Here is a 16502-nt window from a genome sequence, read left to right as displayed (position 1 = left end):
GGCAATTGTTATGTTTATTGTCCCCCCCAACATTTTGATGAAATTTTCGCCCCTGGTTATACCATCTACCGAACAGCAGGAGGCGCTGTCTCGAAAAATGAGCGGTCTGAGAACGGGAATCTGTGGGTGGGGGTACCATAGATATGTCGTCCATGCCATAGACATAATATATACATAGACGCCCTATTGGCCGCTTTGGAACGTTGCTGCGATACGTCAACGGGTCCGCCATTTTGCGGAGGTCAAGACTGCATTGTAATTAAATGCAAGTAAACGGGTGAGCTGCGTTTTTCTGGATTAAAACATTCTTGGATAAGAATGGTGAAGATCCCCATACTGAGATATTTAAATTTGCTCATTGTGGAAAAAGCATTTTATGTGATTGACCAGATTTTAGCAATAACATTGATAACTGATGGATCATTTATGATAATACATATGTTGTGGTACAACTGGGCATGCAGTGCAATGCAAATAGTAATAATAACATAAAGTGAAAAGTACTAGTAAATAGTTTAGTCAATAAAATAAACAAATAGTATACAGAAAATAAAATGGTAATGAATATATGTAAAAATATTGATAATAGTTTATTAATAATTATATAATAATAGCAATAGAATAAGACATTTCAACTAAAGAATAAACACACACAAAAAACTTCAGAATAAACACACACTCCGAAAACTTCAGATCAAATTTTTAAATAGGCTCTATCTTTATAAAAAAACCACATATTTGAGCTTTAAACAACTACATTGTCGACTGAAAAACTATAAAAACTACATTGCGTGACACAATAACAGTAGTATTTAATCTCTAAACGTTACTTACAAATTAAATCATGACCAAATACCAAAATCAAACGTTCAGTCTTGCTCAGGGTTGCCAGGTCCCAGAAATATTTCAAGCCCAATGACAACTCAAAACCCGCCCAAATGGAATGAAAACTAGCCCAATTTATATATATATATTCCCTCTATATACAGGTGAAACTCGAAAAATTAGGATATCATGACGTTTCAACTTTTAATTTGAATTACTGAAATACATGAACTTTTGCACAATATTCTAATTTTTCGAGTTTCACCTGTATATATATGGTTGCAAATGAGAACTTGTTCTCAACAGATTAGCCTGTTTAAATAAAAGTTAACCTGGTTATTATATATATATATATATATATATATATATATATATATATATATATATATATATATATGTGTGTGTGTGTGTGTGTTAAGTTTAAAGTTTTGCCATTTTGTCTCACCAAAAACTTAATATCACACACTGACACACAATCTCATACAATAAAGGTCAAGAACTTGTCCTCTCTGATATTTTCTGACCCCAGTAGTCACTTCCTAAATGTTCAACAGTTCAAGTGCTTGAGTGACAAGCAACGTGGGCAGCCAGCTTCCTCTTTCACAGCAACATTAGTTCTTAGAAAGTAACTTTGCCTGTGTCAAATAATGTTTTTTTTTTTTAGTTATTCAGTCGCAGCATAAGCTACTAGGTCACTGTGGTGAACTCTTGATTTCACATTTGCAATATTTGCTGAACGTTTTTCTATCATAATTTGGAACACTTCGAATGTGATGTGACGATGCTAGATCTGTGATGTTACGTCAAAAACACGAGACGCGTCCACTCGCCCACCCTAGACAGCGCCCGCCAGAGTGGTTGTTGCCAATGCCAAATATTCATTCTCGGTGATCAACAACACCCACTAATAAACGGTTCCCTTTTAATTTTTTCTTTGTCTACAATTTAATTAGTATTATTTTTGTGGCCGCAGTACATAATAAATGTAGCCCAAAAAAACGCAACCCGCAACTCCATAATTTTTCCCGCAACTCTCTTTTTAAAATAGCCCAATTGTGCGGGAAAACCGCTACCCTGGCAACATTGGTCTTGCTTGTGAAAGGTACTTCCTCGAAAGCTGTTTTCAGTTGTGTGGCGATTTTTACAGCCCCAAGCAGCGCACAAAACAGGCATTTTTCTCAATTCCCGGTATGAGAGCTATGGGAAAGTTGATCTCCCCAATATGGCGGCGCCGTTGACGTAAGCTCCAGCGGCCAATAGGGCGTCTATGTATATATTATGTCTATGGTCCATGCTGCTGGCCAATGGAGGTCGACGTCTGCACCTGGCGGCCATCTTGTCACAGGCAGCTCACTCACTCGTAACATTGTGTTAATGGTACATGTACTATTTAAATGACCATAACTTGCTCAATTTTCTACCGATTTTCAAACGGTTTGTTTTGTTGTAAACGTCAGAGATGTAGTTATTACACTGCATACTTATGAATAAAAAGTATATAAATACAGGGGTTGGACAATGAAACTGAAACACTGGCCAATGTTGGAGGTTTTCACATGCCTGGCGCAGTGAAGCACGGGTGGATCAGTGATGGTTTGAGCTCCAATATCATGATAATCCTGATTGTATTTGATGGACACGACACTGCAGAGGACTACCAAACCCTTCTGGAGGATCATGAGCACCTGATGCTCAAACCGTGTCATCAGCATGCTCATGCACCAACGCACACAGCAAGACTTGTGACAGAAGGGTTTGATGAAGATGAAAGTGACGTTGAACATGCACAGTCACCAGATCTGAATATTATTGAGGTGTTTTGGAGGAGCGAGTCCACCAGCATCATATAGTGACCTGGACACTGTTCTGGAAGAGGAACGGCTCATAATCCCTCTGGTCACTGTGAAGGACTTCTATCTCTCAATTGGTGCTGTATTTAGATGCAAAATGAGGCCCTCACCATAACAAATTATTGTGTTGTAAAACCAGGTGTTTCAGTTTCATTGTCCAACCCCGGTAAATAATCATCCAGATAATTATAGCCATGTTAATAACATTTGTAAGAAACCAAACCGTTTGTAAATCCGTTAAGATTTCAACGAGATAAGAGTATTTGTGTTCGTGCTGATCACTCATCTTACATCAGCTTGTCTGTGACAAAATGGCCGCCGGTGATGACGATGGAAACTCCGCCGTAACACATCTAGCCTTTATATACATATCTATGGGGGGGACTGTCATGGGGACTGTATAATATTGCTCCGAGCTGAACCCGTGTAGCCTGTGTAATGTGTGCTTTTATTCATTTCACTGGTGTTGTGCGTCAATGCAAAGTAAGTATGATCCTTTAAGTGATTATATATGCAATTCTGGACCTGTTTAAAAGCCCTATATGTTTATGCTGTGTTGTTTATATTGACTTCATTAATATATGTGTGTATTGATGATGTCTGTGTTTTGGTGTAATTTAATTGTCAATGTCTTCATTCTTGAGGTATATTTTAAAGTTGTAAATAACTTCACCAACAGAAAAACTGTTTCTGGTTTACTCTAATGTGTCAGCAAGTTTGTTTTTCTTCAGTTATTAATCTCAAGTCTGTATTTGTTAAAATATTCATCATGTGTCAATTTTAAAACGCTTGTATGTTTATACCTACCTACATTTTCTTTATTTTTCTTTATTTATGGAAAAACCACATGGCTACACCCCCATAAGGGAAACTGCTAATATCTGAGATATGTGGTGACAAATAAACGGGTTATTCCCAAATATACTGACAAAGTCTCTTTCCGGACACCCTGTGGAGCGTTTCAAACTTAACTGCAATTTACTTAAATGTGATTGTGCTTTCACAGCAACTCATTTCTTCAGGTCTAATAATAGAGTTGAGCTCATAGTGGTTTGACTTCTGCTCTGTTTCTGTGGTTTTAAACAGGGTAAAGGAAACATTTGTGCCTTTTCTGCATCTTTAGTTTCATAAACCTCAAAATATCATCACAAGAGCAAAGATTCGCAGAATATCTGTGTCATTTTTGTAAGACTGGAAAAACTGGTTAAAGAGAAAATATCTGACCAGTGGCCTCTAAAGACAAAAGGCATTGCTTGCAAATTAACATTTGACACCCTACCCCCTATTCTCTGAACATCTTATCTGCATCTTCTCTCTTTCACTCTCTCAATCAATGATACTGAAAACTCACACAAGAATATGTTTTTAATGTGAATCTGATAATCTTTAAGGATTGTTTAGAATCATTTTGATGGTCTCAGGGTGACTGGTAATAATGTCTCATTCCCAAAGTAATAAAAGAAAAGGTAATAAGGTTTTTAAGAAGTTTAGGAATCACAGTCACACAAAGGAGTGTGGTCTTTGAGTTAACACCTTCTGCCTTGTTGTCTGAATGCAAATTACAACCAAGCAAATGGTCTGCCCCCGATAAACATGGTAGGGGGATTCAGTAACTTTCCATTGAAACCTGGAGATTAACATATCAGGTAGGTCTGGCTATTTAAAGGGTGCAGCGGGAGAGTTCGAGGCTGCCTTTCTGTATTCAGATCAGCCCATGATGTTGTGTCTCTTCGAGGCTCAGCTCATGTCGCCTAATATGTTGGGTAAAGTTCTTTGTTCTAAAACATTTGATGGTTTGCTCTGATTATCTTGTGGAATTCTAATGATACATTTACCTGACATAATAAATTGTTATATTTGGCTATTCTAACAGACTTTGACTTTATTTTCATTAAGTTAAAAGTAATAGTCAAGCATTAACATATTTAATGATGCACAGATATCATTGATAAACCCTTTTCATTTTATGGAGTCAGATGAAACGAGTTAATACATAAGATTAAATGTGTTGCATTTAATTAAAAAACACTTTGCTTGGAAAAGACGGAACGCGCTTGAAACCTTCACCACGAATCGAATTCCTCAATTTGGGTCGATTTCGTGGCCCTTTTTACATTTTCATTGACTTCCTTATTTTAGAAATCCAAAAACATGTTAATTTCTTCTCTAAAAGGAGGGCAGTGAGAAAGGGTTGTTTAGACGTGATGAAAGATGTCACTTCTTAACCTTTCCCACTACTTTCCTTTTAGAGAATAAATCAACATGGTTTTAACCCTCTAATGGCATTAATTTTTTTGGCATTAAAAAACAAGGTTTTTTTTAGCTTATCCCTGCTAATATATTCATCATAAGATATGTCCAACCAATCACAAACATCAAACAATCAAATAAACAAACTAATACTAATTACATCTAATACCTCATGTATAATATATAAACCAGATACACATACTTTACTGACTGACCCCTGACCCCCTAACTGACCTCTGACCTCCCGACTGTCTCTCAAGCCTGATTCAGGGATCCTCTCCTCAAGCTCACGGTCAGAGGGAATGACCCGATCATGTTCCTTCCGCCCATAATAACATGTTCTTGTGTCCATTTCCTGTGAGTGTCAGTAGATTGTAGAAACATTGACTATTGGTGCGTTCAAGTCTTGTCAGAAAGATGATATTACGAGTTGAACACATGAACTCCACCACAAAGTCGTTTAAGAGTGGTAAGCAATGGCAGAAGTAAATGTTTTTATTCATAAATGTATTTCCGACTATTACTGACAGTCAATGTAGTTTGTTCGCATTATGTGTTTTGTTAATGAAGAAGTGAAATAAAGTTTACCAGAAAACACTCGTTCAGACATGAGCTGAAGGGCTTGAGTGACCAAACTACATTTCCCATCATTGACATTGGATTGTTTATTATATCAATCCTTGTGTAAATCAATTGCTTTAAACAAACACGTTATTTCAAATGCATCACTTTATTAACAGCGGGGATTGTGATGTTGATGCGGATCGCTGGTCCACAGCTCGTGTGTTTCAGGGTCCTAAAGTTCTCCAGATTCAGGGTCTGTTAACACACATTAAGGAAACTTTGTAAAGGTCAGGACTCATTTTCCAAAGGCCCTGTTCACTTTATTAACCTACTACTAACCCGAACCCTCACTTAAAGAAGATTTGGCCTTCTGTGATTGTGTTTCTCAACCATTTCTTCAGTTCATCAAGTCGAGGCCTGTTTTACTGAGAGCCAAAGCGCTGAGAACAGAAAACACAGAGTTGACCAGCAACATTTTAGTTTTTATGGAACAAAACTTTATGATAAGATTTATGGCTGTATATTTCATTCACTGATATGTTGTAGAGTCACATTAGACACACATTAGATGTCTCGTGGATTTCACTTTAATCACGGTCTGTCTGTCTTCTGTGTGTGACTGTTGTTCAACTAGAAAATTCAGTTCTGATGGAGATTGTTCTCACTGTTATTGTGTTCGTTCACACTGTAACAACTTGAGTAAATTAGCAGCTAAATATCTTAGACTGGATCTCTCTCTTCTTTGTGTATTTCCGTGTGTTTTGTCTCCTCCTCCCTCATCTCTTCTCTCAAACACAGGAAGTGTGTGTGTTTTATCACACAGCGCTGTTAAATCAGTCTATTAATGTGTCAGTATGGGCTCCAGTGCACTGCCGCTCATCTGTGAGTGTTTGATCATATTCTATAATCTTCTTTTTTTCTGTTCCTAATGCAATGTATTCAGCTGAAGATGTGATAATGAGCGTTGTGTATGAGTTCAGACTCACTGCTTATTGTATTATTTATTGATCAGATTAAATGTGATGTTGTTATGTTGATCGGATGACGAGTTTGATGGTGTATTTATCCGTGTGATAATGCATGTGAAAGATGGAGGTAATGCATGTATTTTTGCTTAGTTTTGCTGTGATATCTTTCAAGTAGTTCAGATAAATCCAGTGGTGGAGGAAGTACTGAATCTCTTAAGTAAAAGTACAAATAACCAGATAAATATTTACTTTAGTAAAAGTAGATGTAACACAATGGCAACCATACTTGAGTAAAAAGTAAAAAGTACCTGATTTTAAATGTACTTTAAGTATTAAAAGTAAAAGTGCTTGCATAACAATTTATTCTCTTAATGTCTATTTTCTAATGATTAATAAAACATTTAATTCTAACTCATTCAACGTAATACTCCTATAATGATGTTCAATAATTATGGAAAAAAAAAAATTGTTGTCACCATTTCTGAAACAAGCTTGCATTAGGCAATATACACAACATGCTTTTCCTTACTATATATTAATAACTATGTTTGGCAATAAACGCGATTAATTTATGGTGAAATTCTGAACCTCTTGGCTTGCCATAATCCTAACCAAACGTATATTACACACGGTGCGTTTCCTATGCACGTAAAAACAAATTTTCGCGAATAAATTGCACGATAAACACACTGCGTGAGAGACGCATTTAGTGTAACGGGTTGATGTATCTATGGCAACCAAACGTCACTGGTGAGACAAACGTGCAACGAACGGACGGTCAGATTACGTTTTGGCAGGGGAAAAACTGATCAGAAAATGTAATGAAAATGTAACAGAAGTTGTAGAAATGTAGTGGAGAAGAAAGTATAATAATTGCTGCAAAATGTAACGAAGTAAAAGTAAAAAGTATGCACTATTCTACTTAAATAAAGTAAAGATACATGAAAAATGTACTTAAGTAAAGTAACAAAGTATTATTTGTACTTCGTTACATTCCACCACTGGATAAATCAGATGTATTTGTGTTGATATGAGTTGTTGAATGATGATTACACACATAATGCACATTATTTGAGTTTTCTGAGCTCGTAAATGCACAAACTAACACACAATCAGCTTCTCTATCACTTCTGTTTCTCTCTGACTCTCTTATTGAGAAATAATTGCAAAAATGATTTGGAAACTCAAATTTCATTGTCATTTTATGGACAAACAGTTTATCAAACTAAGTAAAGCTTTTCTCAGAACTAACGTTTCAGTTATTTTTAACCAGTTCGCCTGAACTTCATATTTAGTTGTTGAATGATGTCAGTTCACACGTGTGTCAGAATAACCACAGGTTTCCAGAATAACTTCATTACATCGACGCATATGAACATGTTCCACCAATGACAATCAGGAAGTATCTCTGTTGTCTTATTAAACATATTTATTTATTCATGTTCTGCAAAACCTTTTTTTTTTTTTTTTGAGAAATTGATTGAAAACTGTACTTTATCTATATGTTTTTAAATTTTACTTTTGAGATATTGGAAATATACAGATCAATTTTTAATGTGGTTTAAGGGCTTTTTCACACTCGTTTGTTTGAGAGACTGCAAGCGCTCAACACATTAAATACTGTGGTCTGAATATGGTTTGTGTTTGGGGCCTTTTAGGAGGAACTGAGATCATTTAGTGTTTGCAGAAGGTTTTCTTTCTGGTGTTGGTCATTTCAGCTTTAGGCTATATGTCTACATTATTTTACTATAATAAAGTCACAATTAGGGGTGCACGAATATTCAAAACTGATCTTATCAGTTCATTGTGTGTGATGACGTTAATGCTGAATAATCCATCAGTTCTCACCTTTATGAGCATCAGAACAGAAAAACACTTTCAGTTCATGTAGAATAAACTCTAGACATGTTTCAGTGATTTATATTGTGTTGAATGAATGGAAAAGCTTCATCTGTGTTTCTTCTGCTTTTAGTGCTGATGTCCCTCGTTCACTCCGGACTCAGTCAAGGTACTGTCCATTACTGCAGTACATTTAATTATGTTTTAATTAATGTGAATTGTGTTATAGTATTTATTTGTCTACATCAGGATCCCACATTTGTCTCTTTGCTGATGTTTTATGTTTGCATATATTTCACAGAATCATCTGACTGTAGTTCATTATCCTGCAAAACATTACAGAAATCTGCTATTTATTCAATCAATCAAACAGTCTTGCATTGTACAATAGTTCAGTCGACTGTAAGCATACGCAGACACGAGTGTTTCTCTTGCTACTGGTTTATCTGAAGACTTTTCTCCAAATCCACCATGAAAACTAAACAAACAACACAATACAGAAATCACATCAGCTCGACACACAGCAAAAGCGTGTAACAGATGTAATGACATTTCACACAAAATACAGACAAATAAAACAAAATACCTTGTTGGCTCGATTCTGTGAGAAACGGAAATATACTTTTAATTTTAATTTTATGAAAAAATGTAGAACAAATTGCAACAGAAGCAAACTCAGCTGATTTTGTATCCTCAATGTGTCCTGAGTGAGGAAAAAAGCCCTGAAGAATCCCATTAGGGGAAAGTTTGGAAAAAGACTCAAATATCGGATATTCATTCTTTTCTCACGTGAATAGGGTAAAAATGTTAACCTTTAGATATCATCATGAAAATGACTGAGTTGATCACTTGCATCAAGACAAACAACAAATATATTACAAGTTTTTTTTATTTTTTATTATTATTATTGTTTGTTAACATGGGCAATCAGTGCGTAATCTGTATGTGCTAATTTGCATAAATACCACAACAGATCTAACACTTCATCATTGAGATCTTCAAAGTCCTCGAAACATTTATAAAATATAATTCTGTTACAATGAACTGAAAGAGATGTTTGAGTCAGTTTGTGTTTCTGTGTTTCTTCTCAGGTTTACCCACATCTACAGTGACTGTGACACCAGCCGGTCCTGTATTCACTGGAGAAACAGTCAATCTGAAGTGTGTGATAAACTCTCATCACAGTAACTGGAGATATGAGTGGTATAAAGACAGTGTAATATTACAGACGTCTGATCGTTACACTGTAAACAGAGACACTGTCACTATCAGAGGAGCGACTGAGTCTGATCAGGGTCAGTACGGGTGTAAAGGACAGAGAGATGAAAGACCAAACTCATCAACATCAAGCTCTGCTGTTTCTCTCTCTGTGAAGGGTGAGTTCAACATCATTGTCCTCCAAGTTTTTTAATAAACATAAAACATTTTTATATGTATTTTTATTTATTTATTGCTGCTTGCACTTTCTGAGAATTTCTGAGTTTTTATACAAATGCAGCTTTGGTTTTCAGAAGTTTCATCAAGTTTTTTATTTTAATTTTTTTTTATTGTTTGGTAACATGGGCAATCAGTGCGTAATCTGTATGTGCTCATTTGCATAAATACCACAACAGATCTAAACATTGGGTATAGCAGGTGAACATGTCTTGTTGAATCTTGCTGACATATAACAGTAAAGTATTTAATGATAAGGTCTAAATGAAACCTAATTAGGCTACCAATGAGCATTAACACATAATTTGAGACAATAAAACCTTTGCAGTAACTCAAAAATATCATTATTTAATTTAGCAAGAAAATATGATTATAATTTGGAAACACTGCATTTTTACACTGTGCTGTTGTAGTTTGAGTTGCAAATACACATTTCATCATTTCTCTAATCTGTGTCGGCATTATCCTTGAGAACCAAGCAAGATATGAAACCATTTGTTTATTATATATCTCAATCACAATATTGACTTCAACAAATCACATTATGACATTTTCCCCAAATCGTGATGTCCTAATTGTGATCCTCTATTCATCCCGTAGAAGGTAATTAGTTCAGTCAGACTTGATTAAAACAGAAATGAGTTGCACAGTGAGTTTTATTTGCATGTTTCTGAGATTTGATGAAATTGTAATTATTGACGGTGTGTCATTAAGATCTTGAGCACCAATGCTAAGCTTTATTCATTCAGTGGTTTGGTTGGAAGAGCTGGAAGAGAAAAGTGTTTGAGAACAGACAGACAGAAGTTAGTTAGTGAGTTCCCAGTTCAGATCTTTAAACACTCTGACTGTAAACAGCACCATCTACTGGTCAGAACAGGCAGAGCAATAATACAATAAAGACATGCAGACTGGAGACATACATCACTTTCATTTAGTTTTTACCAATACATGCATGCAATCATTGCAATTTACAAGAAAACATTTTTTGTTAATTTAAGTGTTTTTCTCCTGAGAAAGTTTTGAGTTCATGAAGTGATCTTGATCCTGCAATGCTTTTCAATATTTACTTCTATGTTTCTCAGTGAAACCTGTAGTGACGGTGAAGCCAGATCAGCGTGTGTTCAGTGGAGAGACAGTCACTCTCACATGTGTCATACAGGGAGGAGAAGACATTCAGAGATACAGCTGGATGAAAGCTGGACACACTGGCTATTCATATATAACAACACCAACAGCAGATTACAGTTTCACAGCTGATGCGTCTCACAGTGGTAAATACAGATGTAGAGGAGAGAGATCAGACTCACACACAGACTTCAGTGATGGAGTTACACTGACTGTATCAGGTGAGTCTTCATATTCACATCTGTTTAATCATCATTTAATATCCATATTTCAACACTTATAATCTTCATCCAAGAGACTTTAACATTCTTTGAAAACTGTAATTTTCTTCCCCATATCTATATTTTTTAATTCTGTTTGATGTCACAACTGGAAGCAGAAAAGACAAACACTCTTTTAAATCAAAATAAATTATATAGTTTACCGTTTAAAAAGGAATGATAAAAACAAAAGACTAGTGAAAATATGAGCAATAACTATAAATGAGCTCAACACTGCATCACTGTTCACTTTCAGATAAACCACAGCCGACTCTGACTGTAAACCAGAGTTCAGTGTTCACTGGAGACACAGTTACTCTCAGCTGTGACGTGGGAAGATCAACTGGATGGGCGTTTCTCTGGAGGAAAAACTCAAAGTGGGAACCCAGTGATTATACAAGAACTAAAACTATCAGTTCTGTGAGAGTCTCTGATGGAGGAACATACGGGTGTACAGCACAGCGAGGAAACTACTATACATACCTCAGTAAAGCAATACAGATAACAGTGAGAGGTAAGAGCTCTTTTACTTTGTAGATTGTTTGTTTTTCAGTGAAAGAAACATAAAGTGTGTGTTTGCTCATTTCACAGAGAGACCCAAACCTGTAGTGAAGGTGAAGCCTGATGTCCGTGTGTTCAGAGGAGAGAGAGTCACTCTCACATGTGACATACAGGAGACAGGAGTCTGGACGTACAGCTGGTATAAAGATCAAGATAACAGCAGAAGAACAGACCAGATCTATATAATCACATCTGTGGATTCGTCTCATGCTGGTCTGTACAGATGTAGAGGAACTCAGACTGAAACCCAACAGCACTCAGAGATCAGTGATGGAGTTACACTGACAGTATCAGGTGAGTGTGTTCATCATTTCATCACTTTAACCTGAAGACATTGTATATAGAAAGTTAGCTCAGGTTTATTTTTCTTCATGATCTTTATCCTCCAGACATGTTCAGTTCATCCATGAGCTTCTGCTCTTCAGATTATCTGAGATGAATGAAACCGTCAGTGTAGCAAACAAGCCTTGAGACTTGATCATCTGTCCTCAGTCAGACTGTTTGAGTCAGTTTGTGTTTCTGTGTTTCTTCTCAGGTTTACCCACATCTACAGTGACTGTGACACCAGCCGGTCCTGTATTCACTGGAGAAACAGTCAATCTGAAGTGTGTGATAAACTCTGATCACAGTAACTGGAGATATGAGTGGTATAAAGACAGTGTAATATTACAGAAGTCTGGTCGTTACACTGTAAACAGAGACACTGTCACTATCAGAGGAGCTACTGAGTCTGATCAGGGTCAGTACTGGTGTAAAGGACAGATATATGGAAGACCAAACTCATCAACATCAAGCTCTGCTGTTTCTCTCTCTGTGAAGGGTGAGTTCAACATCATTGTCCTCATAAACTCTTTATTATTCATGATCACACAAACAATCAAGAGAATTTTACTTTAGATTTTTCCTTCACTGCTGATAAATAGTTGTCACTCTTCTTTTGAAGGGCTTGATTTTATTTTCTCACTGTTCTTTTACAAACTATTTAAATGAGCAAAACATGCAACTAATGCAGATGTCCGAAAATCCATTTTAAAACTGAAGTATTTTTAGAAGTGTAATCTTAAAAATACAACACTCGTGAATTTCTCATAAAACATAGAAACACAACAGATAAAGTCTTTCTGACGCATGTGAGCACAGATCTGAGAAACAAATAAAAATAGTTCTGTTAATGGCTGATAATTACATGTCAATTACATCTATTCAGAAACAAAGTTTTGTAATAAACATAAAACATTCGTGTACGTATTTTATTTTATTTTTTAGCTGCTTGTTTTTTCTGAGAATTTCTGAGTTTTTATACAAATGCAGCTTTGGTTTTCAGAAGTTTCATCGTTTTGTATCTGATTATGATTTACAGTTCATGAAACATTAGATTTAAGAAGTATTTTATCTGACACTCACTCCAAAGTTTCAACATTAGCTCACCTGAGAATGAAAATTGTCATCATTTAATCTCACACACCCTCTCATTAGAACAAAACTGAACCATTTTATTTATGTAGTTGGAGACAAACACTGAATGATTTGTGTAACACAGGTGAACTCTTGACTCTGGAGGATCTGAATCTGTTGTTGTTCTCCTGCAGATCTACAGCCGAAGCCTGAACTCACATCAGATCCTGCAGGAGCTGCACTGACTGGAAACACAGTGACTTTGACCTGTCGCATGAATCTAACCAGAGACTGGGACATTTACTGGTACAAACACACACTGAACCCTGAGACAGAGAAGAAGAAAACACACTCCTACAGCCTGAAGATTGATTCAGTGTCTGATGGAGGCCAGTACTGGTGTAGAGCTGGAAGAGGGAAACCAGTCTATTACACACAATACAGTGATGCACTGTGGGTAAATGTTACAGGTGAGAGAGACTGTAGTGTGTGATGCAACAAATACAGATCAGAGACAATATCTACACAACTTCTGAAACTATAAATGCAATAATCTGTGTTTGTACAGTGAGTCCTAAAGCTGTGGTGACGGTACGACCTGATGAACGAGTGTTTAGAGGAGAAACAGTCACTCTCAGATGTGATATAAAGTGGGCAGGAGACACTGAGTGGACATACAGATGGGAAATAGAGGGAACCAACGACCGAAATAAAAACACTGTCAAACGAACCTCAACACAAGAGTTGATCATCAGCAGTGTCGATCTCTCTCACAGCGGTGAATACAGTTGTAGAGGAGAGAGATCAGACTCACAGAGATCACGCATCAGTGATGCTGTTACACTGACTGTCTCAGGTGAGTGTGTGTGTGAGTGTGTGTGTGTGTGATCAGCTTCTCCATCAGTTTCTCTACGGCTCTGTAACTCGTGATGTTTTGTTCAGCTGAAGCTCAGGCATCACTGCGAGTGTCTCCACAGCCGTGGCTGACTGAAGGAGAATCAGTGACTCTGATCTGTGAGGTTTCAGGCTCCTCTACAGGCTGGACGTTCAGCTGGTTCAGAGATCATGATCATCTGTCAGACAGCAGCAGAGGAGCTGGAGGATCTTACACTCTCAGTCCTGCTGTTCTACAGCACACAGGAGTTTATACGTGCAGAGCAGAGAGAGGACGACCAGCCTATTACACACACAACAGCAGCTCACACACACTGTGGCTCACTGGTGAGGGTTTCTGCTTGTGCTCATCCGCATCTGTGTTTCACTGCAGTCTCTGTGCTGTCAGTTCTGATGGAGATTTTCCTCTTTTCAGGAGTTTCTGCTTCAGTGTCTCTGGTCATCGATCCCAGCAGAAGTCAACACTTCTCATCTCAGTCTCTCTCTCTGAGCTGTGTGGATCAGAGTAACTCTGCTGGATGGACAGTGAGAAGATACACAGACACACACACACAAACCTGTGCCAAACAAACAGGATCTCAGTGTGTAATCGACTCTCTCAGCACATCTGACTCTGGAGTGTACTGGTGTGAGTCTGAATCTGGAGAGAAACGCCGTCCTCGAAACATCACTGTACACGGTGAGTCCGGTTTAATCATGACATCTACTAGTCTAATAGTATAATCTAAAGTAAATCTAATTACAGTCTTCCATTAATTCTGTACAGCTGATGACAGACTGACTTTTTCCTTAAGTAATCGCGAGTTCGCATGGCCATTCAATCTTAATAGCATAATGGTAAACGAACTTGGCTTGCTGTCCTCAGAGGAGGCTCGAGCTAAACCCTCTATGCCAGAGAAATAGAGGAGGAGGAGGGATGCCGTAAGAAATGAATTATCCCTACTTACATACGCTCATAATGATGATTGATAGGACTGAATATTTAGGCTCCTCCATCTTGGTACTTCATTTATCGTGGTGCTACATGAACATGCCCTTAAATGCCACATACAAACAAAGCAAAATGTGACATTGTCATCAGACAGCGTCTTACCATATAAACTGGCAGATTAAGCTGCATAAAGGTTTTTATGCCAGTGGTTAAAAATCTGATACACAACCAACAAACTCTCACGGAAATTTGTAACTATTTTACATTTTGGCACATTAGTGACTAATGTGTATGAATTTGTACAATCTCATTAGTATAATCTTGTTGTGCCCTACTGATGGTTGGGTTTACTTAACTGTCACTGTCCCACAGGTGGGACGTTTGCCACTATATTTTTAAAACAATAATATCTTAGAAAATACCTTAAATAATATTGACAAACTATATATCATTTGAAAGCTTATAATCTCTAGTTTCCATATTTGGTGACTGATTTTCAAAATATATTACAGAGGAGCCATAATTTATCAATATGCAACAAGAATATTTTCATACTCGTAAGGCGTGTTCAGACCTTTATTTTAAAATAGCAGTAAACATGAAAAATCATGAAAAAATGGTAGATACCTCAGTTTGTTTTCATGCCAAAAGTTCAAAAGATAGAATCCATTCAATTATTTTGGAAAAAAAAGGTCTGAAAAGTTTGAAATATCAAGAAAAAAATAATCAATTCAGCATTTGTGACGTGGCAGCTAGCTATGACTTACATGCGTGTTCTTTGTATGTGTTTCTTAGAGGTTCAATTCATATCAAAATCTGCCAAACTTCCCATACTACTCCTGAATAGGATTTCTACTTAAGAAATTGTATGAAAATTGTGAAAATAATGGTTCACATCACTCAAAACACGAATGGAAATGCAGGCGCCCTTATATGGGCAGTAATGGAGTCTGATTGTGCCCTAGTGAAAAATTTTGGTACTGCGCTCAAACAAAATCTTACTGAAAGCTCATTTTTTGAGATATCAACCTAAAATTTGAAACACAACTTGTTCAGATTTTTGGCTTTGATCTTTCTGCCGTTTTAGAGTAGCCCAGGTTTTGAAAATATATATTTTATGTAAAATATGAATAATTAATATTTTTACATTGTACATTTCCATAAACTCAAACTTCTATAACTTTTTTTCTGTTTCACTTTCTTAATTTATTTCACTTCTACAAAAATCTGCCAAATGTCTTCTTTAAAACAAGACCAATCATATGTCTATATTCCAAAGCATTCTTGAATTACAACCATTTAAGTTCGAAATGTGGATTTTCATGTCTATTCAAAAAAGGGGGGGTGACCGTTAAGAGGTTAAAGGTGGACCTTGATGCTTATTAGTGGCATCCAATAGACACACAGAGGCTATAGATCTATAGGAGGAATAATCCTGTGCAACTCATTCGCAGTCGGTCGTCATTTCCATCAAAATTACTGATGCACTTAGCTTACTTTTGATTTGATTTTGCCCCGCGACCCGGTCCCAGATAAGCGGATGATGATGATGAAATAGAGAGCCTAAGTCCCTCCCCTTCCGGTCGACCACCATGGGACCTTATTT

General features: G+C 36.8%; 1 protein-coding gene across 1 annotated transcript in view; it reads left to right on the top strand.

Moving 5' to 3' along the window:
* Window positions 1-16502, top strand: part of LOC148998535 (basement membrane-specific heparan sulfate proteoglycan core protein-like) — a 128996-nt gene that overhangs the window by 110665 nt on the left and 1829 nt on the right. Inside the window, exons 17-22 of the mRNA XM_089123625.1 lie at window positions 9388-9672; window positions 12212-12496; window positions 13266-13541; window positions 13640-13927; window positions 14014-14292; window positions 14381-14644. Coding sequence (XP_088979751.1) covers window positions 9388-9672; window positions 12212-12496; window positions 13266-13541; window positions 13640-13927; window positions 14014-14292; window positions 14381-14644 — 1677 coding nt within the window. The remainder of the gene's footprint in view (window positions 1-9387; window positions 9673-12211; window positions 12497-13265; window positions 13542-13639; window positions 13928-14013; window positions 14293-14380; window positions 14645-16502) is intronic.

Source organism: Pimephales promelas, chromosome 1 (genome assembly GCF_988280905.1).
Source record: "Pimephales promelas chromosome 1, fPimPro1.hap1.1, whole genome shotgun sequence".
NCBI lineage: Eukaryota > Metazoa > Chordata > Actinopteri > Cypriniformes > Leuciscidae > Pimephales > Pimephales promelas.
This window is presented reverse-complemented; position numbering and strand designations above follow the sequence as displayed.